This window comes from Ranitomeya variabilis, chromosome 2 (assembly GCF_051348905.1).
Source record: "Ranitomeya variabilis isolate aRanVar5 chromosome 2, aRanVar5.hap1, whole genome shotgun sequence".
In the NCBI taxonomy this organism is placed as follows: domain Eukaryota; kingdom Metazoa; phylum Chordata; class Amphibia; order Anura; family Dendrobatidae; genus Ranitomeya; species Ranitomeya variabilis.
This window is the reverse complement of record NC_135233.1, coordinates 614065711-614087605: the sequence shown is the minus strand read 5'-3', so window position 1 is coordinate 614087605 and position 21895 is coordinate 614065711. Positions and strand designations below refer to the sequence as shown.

Genomic DNA, 21895 nt, shown 5'->3' with positions numbered 1-21895 from the left:
GTCGTTGGTTTGTTGTCTCCATCGGCCATCTTTTTGCTCCACTCCTTTGGAGATATCGACCATCTTTGACTCGCAGCTCTGGATGCACTAAGTGGATGACCTTTCTTCTTCGTGTAGAAACTCATTTGGATTCCCTTGGTTTTTGGACTATTTTTCCTAGGAATAAAAGAATTTATTATGATTTTTTGATAATTATATAATTTAGTCTTTTTGGCGCTTCAATGATCATGTCATCCCTTCTCCTCCCCTTTCCCTTCCTTCTTCACAGAGCACCGGTCTATTCACTATACATTATATATCTCCTTTCATTTAATTTTTACATGTTTATAGGACCAACAGGTGTTACTGTTGTGCTGATCTACAATAGTCCTTAAGGCTACGTTCGCAGCACGAGCTTTTTATGTAGCAGATTTTCTGAACCCATTAAGTAAAATAGGTTACTTGCATTTTCTTTAGAAAATACACAACGTAAAAAAAACTCAATAAAAACGCAATGTAGAAACGTAGTCATATACATTTTTGCTAATCACAGGAACTTTTACATAAATATCCCCATAATGCTTACTAACGTATATGTCACGGCTTCTCAAAATAGCTGCAGAAAGAGCAGTTGGAGAAAATACAAGTAAGCGGCAACTATTTACTCTGTTGTGGCCATTATTGCAATTATCCATCTGCTGTTCCCACATGTAAATCCTGCCGGCGTGCAGCCCCCCGAGAGCGGAGAACGACCGCACAGTACGATCCATCTTGGGTTATTTCCATTAGACGCCTCTTAAGTCTTTGCGCTATATTATTTTACACCGCGGTGTTTCTATAAAACTTGAGTTTTTTAAGGAAATGTTCTTCAGGTGTCAGATGTAATTCCTCTGCTGCAAAGAAGGTGAAGATATCAGAGTATTACTTCTGCTGAGAGGCATGGCCGCCTTGCAGCGATGTATGAAGCCTGGAGCTGGGCTCGCACTTTCCCTGCAGCTTCTTCCAAGTCACAAACTATTGTATCTGTAATGAGTGATCATGGTTGGCTTCAGGGAGCGGGGCGAGTGTTGCTGCGGAGGGCGATGCCCTCCTAACCTCTACAGGAAAATATATAGCAATGTGGGATTCATGTGGCGATGTGCAGAAAAATAGGGCAAGAAGAAGTGGGGCAGATTACAGATTAATGGTGTCCTGTCCAGATCTCTTAAAGGCGGTTTTGTAGGGATAGAGAACAGCGGAAAATGTCAAGATATAGGGATTTGTGAGGAGCCAATGTGCTGGGATAAGGCGTTATCTGAGCATGCCCAGGTGCTAACCGAGGGTCTCCGGCTTGCTCGAAAAAAATGTTCGAGTCCCCACGACTACATGACTTGCTACTGTTCAACAGCCGACATGCTCCCCATGATGGGACACAACTCACCCAAAAATGGAGCTTCGGTTTAAACTGATTAAGTGTGTGATTCAGAGAAGGCACAGTGTGCGGTGGCGGAGCAACGGGCTTACTGGCACTTGGGGTGACATGACAGTGGTCTGCTGGAATATGGAATAACAGGGCAATGGCCAACTGGCTTGTGGTGTGAAAGGACAATGGCCCACTGGTATGTAACCTGACAGTGCAATGGCCTGATGGCACATGCAGTGATAGGACAATGGCCCACTGACATGTGGTGTGATAGGGTAATGGCCGCTGACACCTGGAGACATTAGACAATGGTCCACTGGCATGTGGGGTAGCAGGGCAATAACCCACTGGAATATGAAAAGACTATATACCAGGATAATGGCAGCTGACATGTGAGATGGTAGGACAATATTCTTCTGGATTATGGAATTAAAGGGCAATGGCTCCCTGACTCATGGTGTGAAAAGGAAATGTCCCACTGACATGTGGTATGATAGGGTAATGGCCCATTGACAGCTGGAGAGGCTAGACAATAGCCCACCAGCATGTGAATAGACAGTGCCAGGGGTGGAGTACCATTGGTGCCACCTATGCTGCTGGACATGGTCCCAGGCGGCAAGGGGGTCACATACACCTCCAAAGCAGGAGGATTTGTGCATTCTAACGAGCTATCGGACTACAAAGGGTCCATATATTGTTCTTGTATTGGATAATAACAGAATTGTCCACTGTCCATGGGTGACAGGGCAATAGTCTGTCAGCACCTGGAGAGACAGGACACTGGCCCTCTGGCACATGGATTGACAGCACAATGTCCCATTGGCAAATGATGGCATCATACTGTCCATAGGTGGCATGGTTGGTCTATGGTCTGCTGACACCAGGGGTGACACGACAAATGGCCTGGTAAGTGGTATGAGTGGACAATGGCACTCTAAACTTAGGGGAGGCTAAGGAGATAATAAAGGGTGTGCAGACACAGCATTGTATCTTAATTAACACGACGACTATTTTTAGCAAGCCAAAAAGAATAGACTGTTATCTATATGTTGACTTTTGAATTTAAGTGTTGATTTCTGGTTGCTCAACAAAACAGACTTTTGCTTGTGTAAGCCTGTAATATAGACTTGTAGGCTGACATTTCATATAACATAGTGTGCTCTTATCCTTGATGACTAGTGATGTTTACTAATATGCTAATTATGTATTGTGTAGGTCAGATAGTTTGTTGACTTAAAAAACAGAGGAGGAAAAACTATGCAAATAGATTATATAATCAAGTACTGATACTTGATCTCCTCTCCATTCTTACCCTTTATGTAAATACTGAATGAAGGACAGGACACATCTTAAGTATAAAAATAAGTTACATGCCTCTGTATAGAGAGACAGAGAGACAGACAGAGATACTGCCAAGACATCCATACATCCAAAGGACCAGAGACAGAACAGCAGCCAATACATCATGGTTCCATCATGAGGGACACGGATCTATCATTCTACAGGAAACAACCTAGGGAACCTCGGCCCTGGTTGTTAGAATACAGATATGCGCCACTGACCATCACTGAACCATGGATACATTTGGAGAAAGCCAGGATTGGGACCCGCCAGTCGCCTGGCTCCATGGAGATGTTTGGAGAAGCCAGGTTGTGACCCTCCAGTCAACTGACCTTGTACCTGAATGGACTGTCATCTTCCTAAGCTTGTCATTACCTCCTCGATATGTGCGTGCCACAGGTGGGGTAACCGATCCTGGGAGATGAAGCCAGGCTGTGACCCTCTGGTGAACTGTCCCTTATATCTGAATGGACTGTCATCTTCCTAAGCTTGTCCTTACCTCCTCTCTGTGTGCATGCCACAGGTGGGGTAGTCGACCCTGGAAGCTCTGAAGTTACAGCTGTCATTATTTTGGTGAGTCAGTGGACGGTCCCTGGTCCATGCGGTTCCGGCTAGCGGACCTGGGGCGCCTGCCGACCCCTTGTGTCTCCACAAAGGGTAATGGATAATGAGCATATTATAACTTTGCAGTAGGGGGTCCCAGAATAAATGATACACTAATAATTAAGAACGGTGAATGATAAGATGAAGATGAATAGTGACACATGTGTAGGTATATGCTGTAGTATAGTAGTTTGCTGTGTAGACCTGAGTGATTGTCTGCACCCAAATATGATGAGAACAATGACTTTCCGTAGATTAAGACTTTCACAGCATTTACTCTGGAAGATTGCACATGATTGTCAGGAGACTGACACCTCACACACAATCCGTCCATGTCAGAGTTAATGCTGCTTGCTGCTTCACACCAGATTTATAGGGAAAATGCTGAGAGTCTGTAACGTGGAGACACAGATGTGCTGAATGGGAGCAGCTCGGATCTCTCCACCCAGAGGTGGGAGCGCAGACTGCAAAGACTGGTGCGAAGCGTCTACAGTCTGCATCCATCTGCCTCCTGCTCCACAAGAAGCTGCGATCTCCAGTCCCACAAGAAGCTGAGATCTCCTGCCCCACAAGAAGCTGCGATCTCCTGCTCTACAAGAAGCTGCGATCTCCTGCCCCATAAGAAGTTGCGATTTCCTGTCCCCACAAGAAGCTGCGATCTTCTGTTCCACAAGAAGCTGCGATCTCCTGCCCCACAAGAAGCTGCGATCTCCTGCTCCACAAGAAGCTGCGATCTTCTATTCCACAAGAAGCTGCGATCTCCTGCTCCACAAGAAGCTGATATCTTCTGCTCCACAAGAAGCTGAGATCTCCTGCTCCACAGGAAGCTGCGATCTCCTGCCCCACAAGAAGCCACGATCTTCTGCTCTACAAGAAGCTGCGATCTCCTGCTCCAGAAGCTGCGATCTTCTGCTCCACAAGAAGCTGAGATCTCCTGCCCCACAGGAAGCTGCGATCTCCTGCTCCACAGGAAGCTGCGATCTCCTGCTCCACAAGAAGCTGCGATCTCCTGCCCCACAAGAAGCTGAGATCTGCTCCACAGGAAGCTGCGATCTCCTGCTCCACAGGAAGCTGAGATCTCCAGCTCCACAAGAAGCTGCGATTTCGTGCTCCACAAGAAGCTGCGATCTCCTGCCCCACAAGAAGCTGAGATCTCCTGCCCCACAGGAAGCTGCGATCTCCTGCTCCACAGGAAGCTGCGATCTCCTGCTCCACAAGAAGCTGCGATCTCCTACCCCACAAGAAGCTGAGATCTCCTGCCCCACAGGAAGCTGCGATCTCCTGCTCCACAGGAAGCTGCGATCTCCTGCTCCACAAGAAGCTGCGATCTCCTACCCCACAAGAAGCTGAGATCTCCTGCTCCACAGGAAGCTGCGATCTCCTACCCCACAAGAAGCTGAGATCTCCTGCTCCACAGGAAGCTGCGATCTCCTGCTCCAAAGGAAGCTGAGATCTCCAGCTCCACAAGAAGCTGCGATTTCGTGCTCCGCAAGAAGTTGCGATCTCCTGCTCCATAAGAAGCTGCGATCTCCTGCTCAACAAGAAGCTGCGATCTTCTGCTCCAGAAGCCTCCTCAAATGACAGGAGCACACACTTTGCTCAATGCTGGGATGATGGGCACTGCCACCTTGCTGTGGGGCATCTTCAAAGCTTCTTCTCTTGTGGTTTTGGTAACATTTGCAATTGCCAAGAGTGATGGAGCAAAGCACAAGAGACCTGTTTACTCAGGATCTATCCAGGAGAACAGACCTATAGGAACGAAAGTCAGCGGCATAAACATCCAGCTAAACAGACTTAGCCCAGAGCCCTGGTGCTCCAAGGTGGCGGGGAGAAAGTGGCACCTTCAGCTAATAGGGGAGAAAGACTCTAACTTTGAGGTCTACTTCCACCACAGGTATGCGCAGATGTCCCTCAAAACTGCCCAGATCCTGGACAGAGAAGACAAGTCCAAGTACATCTTCAGACTTGGGCTATGCTGCAAACTTTGCCTCTCCCCAGAGCACATAGTAACAGAACTGGCACTGGTCACTGTGTATGTGCTGGATCTGAACGACAATGCACCCCAGTTCTTCTCCAACAATCAATCAAGGATCAGCCTGGATGACACCACTGGGCTCAAGTCTGTGGTGTACAGTGTCCAGGCAGAGGATCCAGATCAGGGCACCAATGCTGACCTGGTTTATTTTGCTGACCCTGCGAGCTCCTACTTCTTTGTCATCCCCAAGACTGGACAGGTGGTCCTCGTAGAGTCCATTTTGAACCTCAAGAAGACCATCAATCTGACCTTATTCGCCAGGGATCATGGGCAGCCACCTCTGGTCAGTGCACCCTTACAAGTGGAGATCTGTCCAAGGGTCAAAAAGTTTTCCGTGCCTGAAAAAGAAGACTATGCTCTGGGGCTGTACAGGCAAAAGAGGTCACCTGAGCTACCTGAATCCTTCACTGCTATATCCATCCCTGAGGATATTTCTCTTGGATCAGTCATCATTACCTTGGTGTCCAGAGATTTCCAGGACCCATGGTATGAACTGGTGTCACCCTCTACAGAACAGTCTCCTATTGCAGTGAATGGGGAGAGTGGGAAAGTGTCTGTGATCAGGACCCTGGACAGGGAACAAGCAGATCACTATGAGTGTCTGATCAAAGTGCTGGACAGAGCTGGTAAGGATCTCCTGTGTGTATACTGTGCATATATGCAAGCTGATTATTTTCTGCATGTATCATTTATTATTAGGACAGTGATCAAGAGATCTCGGCTCTGTAATCCACACATTTTATCCAATGTATAGAGATGTAGAGGATCAGGAGCTTTAATCATGGCATTGATTCCTCATGGTCATTTCTGCTGCTTTGTGTAGATAGTTACTGCTATTTATGCTCATCTGTGATCATTGCTGCTTTTCTAGACTTCTGCACATCAGGTATGCACAGATGTACTGCACAAAAATGATTCCTGAATCCTGATTGAAAACATTGGAAAAAGTGGGTTGCATTACTGTGCAAAGGATGATGACAGCCATGAAAAGCAAAAAAAATTGCTAAATTGGACACTAAAAGACAGAAATTAGCATTGCAGCATCCACATTTACCACCTAAGTATAAGAAAGATGAGAAATTATATTTGCCACCCTTTCCCACCTGAAGGAAACTAACTTCTTAGATCTTTTAGGTCTTGTCTTATTCAGCCACTTTTAACTTATCTGTTCCTGGAAAATCTGGGTAAAAAACATTACTGTAGCTGGCATGGGGTCTTTTTGAGTATTGAAGTGCATCAATTCCTATGGAACAATGAGGGGGTCCTATAAACATGTTTAATTATCATGCCACAAGTCTAATAAAGGAGCAAAAATTGTATTTATTCCTCAGCATCTATGAGGGCATTTTGATACTTGCAGTACTTTAGCTATGTCCACCTACATCTAAAGGTGTTGAATCTGTAAATATTAGTCTATCGGCGATACATTGTATCTGTATCATGCTCTGGCTTGTGCCTTTGTTGCAATTTGCTGCACAATATTTAAGCATCTGTCATTCTGTTTAGCAATTAATGAGTTAACTCCGAGAAGGATTCACATTCGTATACAAGACAAGAATTCATTATGGTTTCCCAATCCCATGTAACATCCATGTTTTGCTCATTACTTGGCATTAGCGCTATAATCCCCCTGTTATTTGCAGAGACCACCTAGCTGAAATCATCCTTGAAATCATGTGGAACTTCCCCCAGGACATTATAAAAGCAAATATACCTGAATCCCATCACCCGGAATCTCCTACGTCCTTCTCCCAGTATGTTTAGGGCCAAGTCTGGTTAGTATGTCATTTGTACCTATATCGCTCATTTTCCAAGCATCCGGGTGTAATAAGCATCATATACTCTGGGATAACGCAGCGAACCCGACCTCAGCCAGCTCGTACATTGGAAGATTTCCCCATAAACATGACGATTGCCCAAACTTGTCCCATTGTGTCTACACAGGGTGGTTACTGGTCGGGCCAAAACTCTGGTGGGTAGACGGGTGGTAATCGCACTTTTCTGGGGGTCTACAAGTGATTTCCCTCCAATAGACTCATTGCTTCCAGGCTTTAAATAAATGGTTATTGATTTTAATTGGTGCAATGTAGTATTCCAATGATCCCTCATTTTGCTGCGGAGCCCCTCATCCCCCTCCAACTAATCCTTTTTCTAACTGGATTGTTCACACTCTGCTTTTTTTCCTCACATTTTTCAAGGGAAAAAAAATTATGCACAGAACCAGCAAAGTGAATGAGATTTCTGAAGTCCCATGCACACGTGATTATTTTGTCCTCACGGATTTGAACCATCATAGTGTTGGGAGATGATCAGAGCTGACAACGCTTATTATTACTATTTACTTTTATAGCACCATTGAGTCCATGGTGCTGTACATGAGAAGGGGTTACATACACATAACAGATATCACTTACAGTAAACAAACTAACAACGACAGAATGATGCAGAGGGGCGAGGACCCTGCCCTTGCAGGCTTACATTCTACAGGATTATGGTGAAGGGGACAATAGGTTGAGGGTTGCAGGAGCTCTGGTGTTGGTGAGGCGGTAGCTTCGGTAGTGGTGAGGAGGCAGCAGGGTCAGTGAAGGCTGTAGGCTTTCCTGAAGAGGTGGGTTTTCAGGTTCCGTCTGGAGGATCCGAATGTGGTTGATAGTCGGACGTGTTGGGGCAAAGAATTCCAGAGGATGGGGGATATTCAGGAGAAGTCTTGGAGGCGGTTGAGTGAGGAGCAAATAAGTGTGGAGGAGAGGAGGAGGTCTTGGGATGACCGGAGGTTACATGAGGGAAGATATCGGGAGATTAGTTCAGAGATATATGGAGGAGACAGGTTATGGATGGCTTTGTAGGTCAATATTAGTAATTTGAACTGGATACGCTGAGGGAATGGGAGCCAGTGAAGAGATTTGCAGAGGGGGGAAGCAGAGGAGTAGCGAGAAGAGAGATGAATTAGTCAGGCAGCAGGGATAAGGATGGACTGGAGAGATGCAAGGGAGTTAGCAGGGAGGCCACAGAAAAGAATGTTGCAGTAGTCAAGGTGGGAGATGATGAGGGCATGCACAAGCATTTTAGTAGATTGACGGTTGAGGAAAGGACGGATTCTGGAGATATTTTTGAGCTGAAGGCAACAGGAGGTGGAAAGAGCTTGGATGTGCGGTTTGAAGGACAGGGCAGAGTCAAGGGTTACTCTGAGACAGTGGACTTCCGTACGGGTGAAAGCGTGATGTCGTTAATTGTGATAGATAGGTCAGGTAAGGAAGATCTATGAGATGGAGGAAAGATGATGAGTTCAGATTTGTCCACATTGAGTTTGAGGAAGCAAGAGGAGAAGAAGGAGGATATGGCTGACAGACACCCCGGGGGGTTTTTGGACAGCAGAGAGGTGACGTTTGGGCCAGAAAGGTAGATCTGAGTGTCATCAGCATAAAGGTGGTACTGGAATCCATGGGACTTTATGAGTTGTTCCAGGCCAAGTGTATAGACTGAAAAGAGTAGGGGTCCTAGAACAGAGCTTTGGGGGGACTCCACCAGAGAGAGGGTGGGATGAGGAGGTAGTGTGGGAGTGGGAGACGCTGAATGTGTGGTTGGAAAGGTATGAGGAGATCCAGGATAGGGTGAAGTCTTTCTTGCCAAAGGAGGAGAGGATCTGTAGTAGGAGGCAGTGGTCAACTGTGTCGAAAGCATAGGACATGTATAGAAAGAGGAGTACAGAGTATTGTCCGTTAGCTTTGGCTGTAAGTAGGTCTTTCGTGATTTTGGTCAGGGCTGTCTCAGTTGAGTGATGGGGGCGGAAACCAAATTGTAGATTGTCAAAGAGCAAGTTAGGTGAGAGGTGGGAGGAAAGTTCAGAGTGGACGCGCTGCTCCAGGAGTTTGGAAGCAAATGGGAGCAGCGATATTGGGAGATAGCTGGACATAGCAGTTGGATCGAGGGTTGGCTTTTTAAGGATAGGCGTGATTGTGGCATGTTTGAAAGCAGAAGGGAAGGTGCCAGAAGTTAGTGATAGGTTGAAGAGGTGGGTTAGGGATGGGATAAGAGTGGCGGTGAGGTTGAGGAGGAGGTGGGATGGGATGGGGTCGAGCGCACAGGTGGTGAGGTGCGATTTGGAGAGGAGACAATTAAGCCCCCCTTCAGTGATGTTGGATAGGGAGGTTATGGGGTTTGGGCATTGGTCAGGAATACAAAGGGGTTGAGGTGGTTGAACAATGAAGACTTGCCTTGTTTGGTCGATCTTATTTTTAAAGTGTGTGGCAAAGTCCTCAGCTGAGATGAGGGAGGTTGGAGAGGGCAGAGGAGGGAGTTAAAGGTTTTGAATAACTGTTTGGGGTTGTAGGATAGGGAAGATACGAGGGTTGTGAAGTAGGCCTGTTTTGCAGAGGTGACAGCAGATTTGAAAGCGAGTGTTGCCTATTTGAATGCAGTGAAGTCGTCTTGCGAATGTGTTTTCTTCCAACGCCGCTCTGCAACCCTGGACACTTGTCAGAGCTTTTTAGTGATGTTATTGTGCCAGGGTTGTCTATTTATACGTCACACTCTGCCATGATGAGAGGGGCAACCGAGTCAATAGCTGATGCGAGAGTGGCATTGTAGAAAGCAGTGACCCTGTCTGTGTCATGGAGTGAGGATATGGATGCCAGTGGTAGGATGGAGTCAGCGAGTGTGTGGGTATCTAGATGTGCGAGGTTTCTGAGGGGGTGCGCATGTTGCTGGACATGGGTGACCGATGAGGAGGACAGGGATGAGAAAGTGAGCTTATCTGATGGCGACTCACCCACTAAATTAGCCATCGCCTCCCAGTTTGGCTAATATGGCTTTGTTAAAGGGGTTCAACACAATAAGTTTAGTAAATATGCTATTAGTGATGGGATCTGAGCAGTGCAATGAATGACATCAGAAAAAGTCTTAACCAACCATATAACGTGATAGTATATTCCTGGGGTCTCACCACCTCATTGGTTTTAAAAATTAAGGTGGGGAACCACTGATCTGTAGCAATGTGTTATATTCTCTGTTCTTCCTCTGAACAGCAGCACCAATAACTCCACTATGCAGACAACTACAGAAAATAGGGTGAGTAGGAATTACTCCGCAGTGTCCTGGAAAACCAGCTAAATACCAATTCAGAACTGCAGCCTGTATTATGCGATACAGCTACTTTCACTAGCAATATAATGTACGTCATAATACTTGAATTATACTCCAGAGCTGCACTCACTATTCTGCTGGTGCAGTCACCGTGTACATACATTACATTACTGATCCTGAGTTACATCTTGTATTATCCTCCAGAGCTGCACTCACTATTCTGCTGGTACAGTCACAGTGTACATACATTACATTACTGATCCTGAGTTACATCCTGTATTATACCCCAGAGCTGCACTCACTATTCTGCTGGTGCAGTCACTGTGTACATACATTACTTTACTGATCCTGAGTTACATCCTGTATTATACTCCAGAGCTACACTCACTATTCTGCTGGTGCAGTCACTGTGTACATACATTACATTACTGATCCTGAGTTACATCCTGTATTATACTCCAGAGCTGCACTCACTATTCTGCTGGTGCAGTCACTGTGTACATACATTACATTACTGATCCTGAGTTACATCCTGTATTATACTCCAGAGCTGCACTCACTATTCTGCTGGTGCAGTCACTGTGTACATACATTACTTTACTGATCCTGAGTTACATCCTGTATTATACTCCAGAGCTGCACTCACTATTCTGCTGGTGCAGTCACTGTGTACATACATTACATTACTGATCCTGAATTACCTCCTGTATTATACTCCAGAGCTGTGCTCACTATTCTGCAGTCACTTCGCCGGTCTCTGGCAGCAGTTCACTTCTTTCTCTCCGCTGAAGCACATGCATGGTCGGCTGAGCTGAGCATGTATATGTACGGAATTCGGAAGAGGTAGCTGTGAGCTTGACTAGTGTTCAGCCGACCTCCATATAAGGCAGAATTCACACTCCTGGGGTGTATTGCACTGCGCACAGATGAAACATGGCAGGAATCAATGTGGCACCTCTCACAGGTTAGACCCACAATAAAAAACCTAGACGCGTGAAAACTACCCCAGAGTATATAACATGTCTGCGCCATTCAGTGATAGCACGCGTTCATTTCCCGCGTTTCATGTTCCAGCCCTTAGTTGTTTGGGGAAACTTTCGGCTTGGCACCGGATGATGTACAGCACTTACAAAAAAAACTAACTTTCTAATTAGATTATATCAGTGAGTTAACAGCAAAATTCTGCTCAAAAGGTGAAAATGTCCTTAAAAAGTACAAAACTTTATGAGCAGCAACATAAAAGAAAAGAATTAAAATCTCGTGCATCATTGGTAATATTTAGAGTCGTTGAGATGAGATGATTTTTTGGATCGATGGAAATGAGTGCGCTCAGAGCTCGGGCTTCCTTGATTTAATGGGAACATTTACAGCTTGTTTGACCTTCAGACTAATAATAAAGCAGACTTGCCACGTCTTAATAAATGCAGCGTCTTCATTCCATGGCTTGCAATAGACGAGCATTATATTTATAATGTGGGGTGTGCAGGGGTGATGTATGGCTCCTGTGCCGCTGGGGCTTATGCAGCAATATTCAGATATATGGCCGTGCCTGTAATACAGTATTAACTCCAGTTTACAAGAGTGGCCTCCATCCTGGCTCATAAAGGGGGTCCTGAGAGGGGGAGACCCCGCTATACGATGTCCACATACACAGTAGCGATGCCGATCAGAGCCGCTCGTTCTCGCACTGAGTGAGCGGTTCCAATGGCGCTGCGACCCCACACACCGCCGGAGACGGGTGCCCGGATCAGATATTACGGAAAAGGACACATGCACGATACCTGGCGATAGTGCACAAGTGTTGGTGGGCGTGTGGGGTCATTACGTCATCGCTCACTTTAAGTTACCTTCTGGACATCCTCTTTAATGATGCAGCCCCTTTAAGGATTTGCATTGATCGGTTGCAAGATATGGCACGCATTTACCCCTTTTCCAAGTCATGTCGGTGAGGTCATACACAGCATGTAACATTTACTGGCCGTAATTATATGGCAGCACACCGTACTAAGATGGTCCCCAAAGACTCCGCATGCAGATACACAGGATCTCTTACTTATCCTATTGCACCATTTTTATGTTCTTCCTATAAATGTTGAGTATTGTAAAATGCATTAACACGACTTCTATCTTACACTGGTGCCGAGCTGCAGCATATGCGTCATGTCAGGACGGCATTCACAGCTCTGCTGGTTGTCATTGGAAACCATCAACAAGCCTGTCGCTTAACAGCTTAGCTGCGCTCTGCCACGGCAGCGAGAAACTTTCCACAAGACAGCCGATATATTAATCTGAATACTATATTCCAGGGTTGTTCATAGACATCATAGGGCCCCATAACAGAAGCTGCAATTCGGTCCCCCATAAAAAAAAATAAATATTTTTTTGGGGTCACAGAAGAGCTTATCTCACAACTTTGCAGCCTTTACAAAATAGGTTTCCTCCTACTGAAGCCCTAGATTCCCCATTCATTGCACCCAAAAAGTATGATGTCAACAAAAGTGACCCACAAAAACACTGTATGATACCCCCACAGTGCATTCCTCCACGCGCACAGTATGATGACCCTAATGTACTCCATTTCAACATCCCTGGCAAAATATGGTGACCCCAAAGCAGTATGATACCTCAACAGTGACCCCCCCCACACACACACACACAGCCCTCCATGTAGTATAAACGTAGTATAAATGGCCCCCCACCTCATCACACTGCAAATGGCCACTGCTAGCCCTACACACAGTATAACGGCTCCAACAACACAGCCCTTCACACAGTATGATGAACCCCACACAAACCTTAACTCTGTATAATTTCTTGCATACAGTATAATGGCCCCCACGAAGCCCTCCATAAAGTATAATGGCCCCCACATAGCCCTCCATATATTATAATAGGCCCCATAGTCCGCCATATAGAATACTGCACTCCCTATTGTACTCCATATCGTATAATGTTCTACCCATAGCCCTCCATATAGTATAATGCACTTTACAAAGTCCTTCATACAGTGTAATGATCCCCCATAGTCCCCCATGTACATGTAGATCCCATAGCCCTTCTTCTAGTATAATGCACTCCCCATAGTCATCTATATAGTATAATGTGTTTCCTAGTCTTCCATGTAGTATACTGCAGTCCCAATAGTCCTCAATATGCACCTCCATAGTTCTCCAAACAGTATAATGCATTCCACATAGTCCTCCATACAGTATAATGCAGTTACCATAGTCCTCCATACAGTATAATATACTCCCCATAGTCCTCAATACAGTTGACTACACTTCCCACAATCCTTTATACAGTACAATGTACTCCATAGTCCTCCATATAGTATAATACAGTCCCAATAGTCCTCCATACAGTATAATGTACTCCCCATAGTCCTCCATATAATATACTGTGCCCAATAATCCTCCATATAGTATTAGGCACTCCCCATAGTCCTCCATATAGCATACTGCACTCATCATTGTCCTCCATGTAGTAAAATGTACTCCCCATAGTCCTCCATACAGTATTATGGCCACCACAATTTAAAACAAAAAATACAATATTCTCGTTCCCTCGCTGTTCTTGTCTCTGCAGCGAGCGTTCTGAAGCACCGCATAACTCAGTGCAGCGGGCACCATGCATAATGGCGAGGAAGCCTCAGATGACGTTCCCTTTTTTCTTCATTACTTTCAATTGTATCAACATCCAGGATGCAGATGTAGTTGAACTTGTGATGACGAGTGCGGTGGAGAGGGTGGGGTGCGGTATGCATTGCTCCCTTCCAGATGCAGTAACCGTGTGGCTTTCTGTTCTCAAAGCTGTAGAATAGTGTACCTTTTCTGTACCAAAATCAGAATGAAAAATGCCTAAAAAACACATTGTATTATCAAGATGAAAACTGCGGGGCCGTCCATATGGTTTGCAAACAGGGCAGTAGTTTAAGCAGTTTCTAAATAAATTCCACCCGAAAACTGTGGCGTATGGCACGGGGATCAGCCACATGTGAACAGGGCTTTAGGATATCTTCCTGCAGATAAAACATCCAAAATCACCATAAAAACACTGACGCATACAGCTCATGTCCCATTTTTGTTTTTTCAGCACATTTGTTTTTTATCGCCCAGTCGTAAAAGCACAGCCTCAATGCGTTTTAGTACAATCGTGCCTGGGTTGATATCCTTTTTTTTAGTGGAAACATTTAAAAAAAAAATACCATCGTAGTACTTGTATTAAAGGAATCTTCAAAAATACCATAAAATACCACACAAAAAAGTAAAACATGTAATCAACTCCCTGGTGCCTTTCCAGCGACAATGTCGGCGCTGTGATTCCTGTCAGTCATGCGACAACTGCTGCTAATCATCAGCCGCTGATTGCCTGCAGCCTTCGTGGTTCTGTCGATTGTCAGCAGCGGTCCATTAACATAATCACAGTGCTGATATCGCAGGAACAGCATTAGTCATGGAGGTGGGTATATGTTTATTTTGTTTGGAGGGGGTGTATGCAGGACATATAAGCGGTTAAGAAGTTGTTCTCCAATAGTGGAGAACCCCTTTAATTAAAAAATACAACAAAAACATTGAAAAAAACATGTCAAGACGGCGAGAATTCAGAAAAAAAAACATGTAAAAACCATCACATTTCAGGCTCACATCTGACTTCCTGTCAGTCATCGCCTCTCCACACCTTAAAATGGCTGACAGAGAATAATACACACAACATTGTTAATTCTCGGATGTTCTTACACGGTATGGAGATGTCTACTTACAGAAATATTCGTTTATATAGCTCCTAAATGGTAAAGCAAAGAAAGGTGCAGCTGTCCATGGCAACCAATCAGATCACACCTCTCATTTTATAACCTGCACTATAAAAATGAAAGCTGAGTTGCGATTGGTTGCTATGGACAAAATGGCAGCACAGCTGTTAGGCAAGGCTCTATTTTAGCAGTAAAGGCATATATAGTGAGGGAGGAGGGCCTATAATTATGACACATGTATGCGTACGGTCTTATTACATGTAATACTGAGGTGTTTCTGACTGACCTGAGGCTGCGCTTGCTGCATGTGGACACTGAGTAATACATACCTCCCAACCATCCCGGATCCCGTGGGACTGTCCTGATTTTGACAGTCAGCCCCGTGATCCCGGGCGGGACATTAGTTGTCCCGCACTACGCAAGGTTTGTTGCTGTTTTTTTTTATTTTTATAAAAGTTGGGTCACCTCCCACCCACCCTCCTTAAAGACAATACTCACCCTGCTCCAGCGATGCCTGGTCTCGGCTTCTGCAGCGCTCCTGAATGAGCTGTCACGTTGTACCGCTCATTTAAGGTCATGAATATGCGCATATTCATGACCTAATGAGCGGTGTCACATGACCGCTCACCCAGGAAGAAGGTGCTGAGCCGGGAGTCGGGACACAGAGCGAGAGGGATGACCGCGCGGTGAGGAACAGGTAAGTATGAGGGACGGGGGATGAAGGAGGACGGTAAGCCGCACCATCGCCATTCAAGATGGGTGCGGGGGGGGGGAGCGAGGGGGGTGGAGAGATGAGCCATGTATACAGGAGGGGGAAATATGAGCCATGCATACAGAGGGGGGGAATATGAGCCATGCATACGGGGGGGGGGGGGAATATGAGTCATGCATACAGGAGGGGGAAATATGAGCCATGCATAAAGGGGGGGGGAATATGAGTCATGCATACAGGAGGGGGAAATATGAGCCATGCATACAGGAGGGGGGGGGAATATGAGCCATACATACGGGGGGGGAATATGAGCCATACATACGGGGGGGGGGAATATGAGCCATACATACGGGGGGGGGGGGTGAATATGAGCCATACATACAGGAGGGGGGTCAGTATACAGTATTAAGCATCGCGTGTGATCATTTTACAGTATGGAGAACTGTGTGGCCATTATACAGTATGGAGCATCATGTGCAGCCAGTATACAGTATGGAGCATCATGTGCGGTCATTATACAGTATGGAGCATCATGTGTGGCTATTATACAGTATTGAGCATCATGTGGGGTCATTATACAGTATGCAGCATCATGTGCGGTCATTATACAGTATGGAGCATCATGTGCAGTCATTATACAGTATGGAGCATCATGTGCAGCCATTATACAGTATGGAGCATCATGTGGGGTCATTATACAGTATGGAGCGTCGTGTGTGTTCATTATACAGTATGGAGCATTATGTGTGGCCATTATACAGTATGGGGCATCATGTGTGGCCATTATACAGTATGGGGCACTGTGTGGCCATTTTTTTTTGTTTATAATTATTGTATATGAAACAGTGTGATCAGCAGTGCTAAATGGGTGTGGTTGGGATGTGGATATGGGTGTGACTAATTATGAATGGGTGTGGTCAGAGGCGTGGCCTAAAATTTGCCGCGGCAAATTTTATCCCTCTTTATCCCTCTTTCCCATCTTCAAAAGTTGGGAGGTATGAGTAATATCCCAGTAATTAGTGGAGGTGACTCCTGCCTGATCCAGGTGCAGCTGACGAGCTTCATGCTCAGACCCAGAAGCCTGGAGAGAGGTGTGGTGCTACAGGCCGTGTTCACACTGCTCTTTATTATCTTGGCCCTTTTTGTTAGTTTTTACCTCAGATTTTCACTGACTATCCTTAGGTCGCATCTGAAGTGCAGCTTTGCTGTGAGTCGATAATGGTTATATCATGGCTTTCTCCATACACTGAATCATGAGGAGATGCGATCACGTTCCATAGATGCTTTTAAGGCTTTGTTCACATGTTGCGTTTTTTATGCAGTTTTCCCACAGGCAAAACCTGTTCTTTTGCCAGTAAAGAAGCAACGTAAAACAAAAAAACAGGATTCGCTGAGTGTTTTCCACCTCACTACATTCGTCTCTTGTGCATGATGATAAAGTTTAGGGCATAAAAAATACTCTAATTCAACTTCATCAGGTATTCGCACGAAAAACACTGAAAAATCTTGAAAGCTGCGTTTTCAGCAGCTTTTTTTGTATTATCAATGGGTGAAATGCTGAAAGAAGTGACATGCTGAACTTAGCTAAAACGCAGCTGTTTGACCAAATCAGGGGGAAAAAAAACCCAAGCTGTGTGCATGAGATTCTGAAATCTCAGACTGTGCTGGTAGTGTGAAACGTAGCTTAAAATCTGCATAAAAATGCATTAAAAAAAGCTGCAAAAACACAACATGAGAACATGGCTTAAGACTTAATTCACGCATCTCTATATTTTCTTGTGCGTGAAAAAATGAACAGTTTTTCATCAGTGTTTGGTCCGTTTGTCCTTATCGCCCACACTCGGTTCACAAAAAATCTCAGACATGTCAATGTTCCCATAGACTATCACAGGTACATTTTTTTAAGCTCTTTGCTCCTCGCTGTTTTTCGATTTTATTCGTCAGTGATTGACCAGTTACATAATTTACACCTAATTAATCATGTGAGACCTTTTAGGCTATGTGCACACGTTGCAGATTTGACTGTGGAATTTTCTGTGCAGATTCTGCATTTCTTGGCAGAAAACGCAGGTCAGAATCTGCGCCTTTTTTTGGTATGTGCACACGTTGCAGATTTTTGTGCAGATTTTTGTGCAGATTTCTTCCTTTTTTTTTACCTCTGCAGATTTCTATTATGGAATGGGTGCAGAAATGCAGCAGATCTGCACAAAGAATTGACATGGTCCTTTTTTTGAATCTGCTGCGTTTTCCGTGCAGATTTTTCTGCACCGCTTTTTTTTTTTATTGTACTGTAAATCACTTGCAGATCTGCAGCGTTTCTGCGCGGAAAAAAAAGCTGCAACGTGTGCACATACCCTAACACTATAGCATACTAAATCCATGGTGAGTTTGTGATTGTCGACTCTACACGTGATACTTAGGGGGGTTCAGAAAACATGTTCTAGCGTTGGTGTCTAGAAATTGCACAAGTCACAGATTTGCCGATGTGAATTCACCCTAAGGCCAAGTTCACACTATCAGTATTAGGTCAGTATTTTACATCAGTATTTGTAAGCCTAAACCAGGAGTGGTTGATAAATGCAGAAGTGGTGACGAGTTTCTATTAGACTTTTCCTCTGATTGTTCCGCTCCTGATTTTGGCTACAAATACTGATGTGAAATGCTGATCACATACTGATAGTGTGAATGTGGCCTCATATTCACCCATTGTGGTTGTAATCTGCTCATAACCACGGAGGGTAATTACGCCTAGCAGATCTGGCTATGCAGTATTATATCCCCTCTATCCATATTGTCACATTTGCCATTCAGTAGTGAAGAAAAGCTGTGTGACAATGTTATTGGAAATTACAGCCATATAAATCATCCAGCTTTCCACAGAAACAAATATAACCATACATTCTCCTCCAGGAGTCGGCAAATGTCCGGGGAATGTATAGAGGTGTGTCTGGGGTCTGTAAACAGGGTCAGTGGTCTGGGGTCTATAAAGAGGGTAGGGGGTGCATGTGTGATCTGGGGTCTGTGAGGCTATGTGCCCACGTTGCGGATTGTTGTGTGGATTTTTCCCCACTGTTTTTGCAAAATTCGCAGGTAAACCGCACCCCCACAACGCATGGAAAACAGCTGCAGATCCGCACCGTCAAATAAGCTGCGGATCTGCAGCAAAATCCTCAACGTGTGCACATAGCCTAAGGGTATGTGCACACGTTAAGGATTTCCTGCTGATGCACAGCGTTTTTTGCGGTGCAGAAACGCTGCAGATCCGCAATTGATTTACAGTACAATGTAAATCAATGAGAAAAAAAAAACGCTGTGCAGACAGTGAGGAAAATTCTGTGCGGAAACGCTGTGGATTAAAAGAAGTAGCATGTCACTTCTTTTTTGCGGATCTGCAGCGTTTTTGTACCCATTCCATTATAGAAATCCGCAGGGGCAAAAAATCCGCAGCAAAACCGCTGCAGATCCGCACAAAAAATGCGACAAATCCGCAGCTGCGTTTTCTGCCAAGACATGCAGAATCCGCACTAGAAATTCCTAAGGCTAATCCGCAACGTGTGCACATAGCCTAAATGGGCCAGGAGTGGATGTGTGTTCTGGGGTCTGTAAATGGGGCAGGGGTGCATGTGTGGTATGGGATCTGTAAATGGGACAAAGGGTTGATGCATGGACTGGGGTCTGTAAAGGGGCAGGGGGTGCATGTGTGATCTGGGGTCTGTAAATGGGGCAGGGGGTGCATGTGTGATCTGGGGTCTGTAAAGGGGCAGGGGGTGCATGTGTGATCTGGGGTCTGTAAATGGGGCAGGGGGTGCATGTGTGATCTGGGGTCTGTAAATGGGGCAGGGGGTGCATGTGTGATCTGGGGTCTGTAAATGGGGCAGGGGGTGCATGTGTGATCTGGGGTCTGTAAATGGGGCAGGGGGTGGATGTGTGATCTGGGGTCTGTAAATGGGGCAGGGGTGCATGTGTGATCTGGGGTCTGTAAATGGGGCAGGGGGTGGATGTGTGATCTGGGGTCTGTAAATGGGGCAGGGGTGCATGTGTGATCTGGGGTCTGTAAATGGGGCAGGGGGTGCATGTGTGATCTGGGGTCTGTAAATGGGGCAGGGGGTGGATGTGTGATCTGGGGTCTGTAAATGGGGCAGGGGTGCATGTGTGATCTGGGGTCTGTAAATGGGGCAGGGGTGCATGTGTGATCTGGGGTCTGTAAATGGGGCAGGGGGTGGATGTGTGATCTGGGGTCTGTAAATGGGGCAGGGGTGCATGTGTGGTATGGGATCTGTAAATGGGACAGAGGGTTGATGCATGGACTGGGGTCTGTAAAGGGGCAGGTGGTGCATGTGTGATCTGGGGTCTGTAAATGGGGTAGGGGGTGCATGTGTGATCTGGGGTCTGTAAATGGGGCAGGGGGTGGATGTGTGATCTGGGGTCTGTAAATGGGGCGGGTTAATGCATGGACAGGGGTCTGTAAATGGGGCAGTAGTGGATGTGTGGTCTGGAAAAAGAGCAGGGGAGATGTGTGGTCTGGGGTCTGTAAATGGGGCAGAGGGTGGGGTCTGAAAACTGAGCAGGGGGTGGATGTGTTGTCTGCGGTCTGAAAACCGTTGTATGTCTAATCTGGGGTCGGTCAATGGTCTGGCCTGTATTAATAAGGAGGTTTTTAATTTTGGCATCTGAGGGAATCTGTATTTTGGGGTGAAGGGAGCAGTGTGTGTGAAGGGGGCCTGTATATGTATTCATTTTGGGGTTTTGCAGACGAGATATGTTCGTTTTCACTGGCTGAATGTGTCCGAAGTTTCACCCATCCAAGATGCCCAACGGCCGCAATACTTTAAAACCATATTGGGCATAACAGTGGGCAGAGGGTCGGACACCAGCATGTGATTGCTACGCTATTCTAAATTGGGACATATCCTACATACTTGGGCTGGGCATAAATCCCATAAAATCTCCCGGGAATCTCACTGATGTCCATGTGAAAAGTTGTCAAGCATGATTCTGAAAATACTTCACAAATGAGATTGAGACGTCTTCTGTTTCCGCCTGGATTCTCTGCTCAGACGATGAAGATCTCTCCCTGTACTCGCCCCACATTCAGCCCAGAACGCACCGTACTATGAATACGGCGCATCAGTGGTGTATTGACTGCTGAATTGGGATAAGAAGAGTAATTGCTTCCTAGGTGTGCGCTGGGATCTCTACAATTCCAGCTGGCTTGTGTTTCCTCATCAATATGTGTTGATGTCTAAGGGGAGAGTCACAATCATTCTTCAGCAAGTTTCAAAAAGAGAAATCCGCACGGCGTTCTCGGAACATTATAATTTGCAAATTATTGTTTGTAACTTTCCGTTACCTTCTGGTTGAAAAGTAAACATCAGTTCACAATTATGGAGCATTGACGTGAAATGTCTGATGAGTGGGGGTCCGGACTGCTCAAATCCCCCTCCTATTTACAAATAAAGTGGGTTTCTGGCTGAACAGCAGAGTTAGCTGTAAATGTGTGGTCGCTCTCCATTGAAATGTATAGGTGGCACTGAAACAGAGTGATGTGCTAGAGAGTGATTTTGAGGGGGCTGGGATGGGCATCCCCATTTCAATAGATGGTGTTACTCACTTATGTGGATTCTGGCTCTGCTTCCTATAACCCGGTATGCACCTCTGATGTCATCATCTAAGGACAGCTCAGGCAGTAATGTGCCGCCTGCGTATTCAGGTAGTAAACATTGTTACTTTGTGCTCTCCAGGAGTCAAGCCTTCCCTTGCATTTGGTTCTGCTCTAGTCAGCAGTCTCCTAACTGCTATCCTGCAACCAGTGTCTACCGAACTCGGTTAACTCTGATTAATTAAGATATTGGTTTAATAATTCAACACCGCTATTCCTGGTGAAGCCCGCACTCACAACCCTGCTATTCCTTCATGCAACAAGGTACCAGAATGCCTACACAACTTGGCTGATTCAGTGTGCTACTGCATTCCTGCAACTAGGTACCAGAT

The 21895-nt window shown here is 45.7% G+C and overlaps 1 protein-coding gene across 1 annotated transcript in view; it reads left to right on the top strand.

Annotated features, from left to right (window-relative positions):
- The first annotated feature begins 3755 nt into the window (after positions 1–3755).
- Positions 3756–21895, top strand: part of LOC143807321 (neural-cadherin-like) — a 169174-nt gene continuing 151034 nt past the window's right edge. The window contains exon 1 of the mRNA XM_077288738.1: positions 3756–5986. Coding sequence (XP_077144853.1) covers positions 4903–5986 — 1084 coding nt within the window. The 5' untranslated portion in view covers positions 3756–4902. The remainder of the gene's footprint in view (positions 5987–21895) is intronic.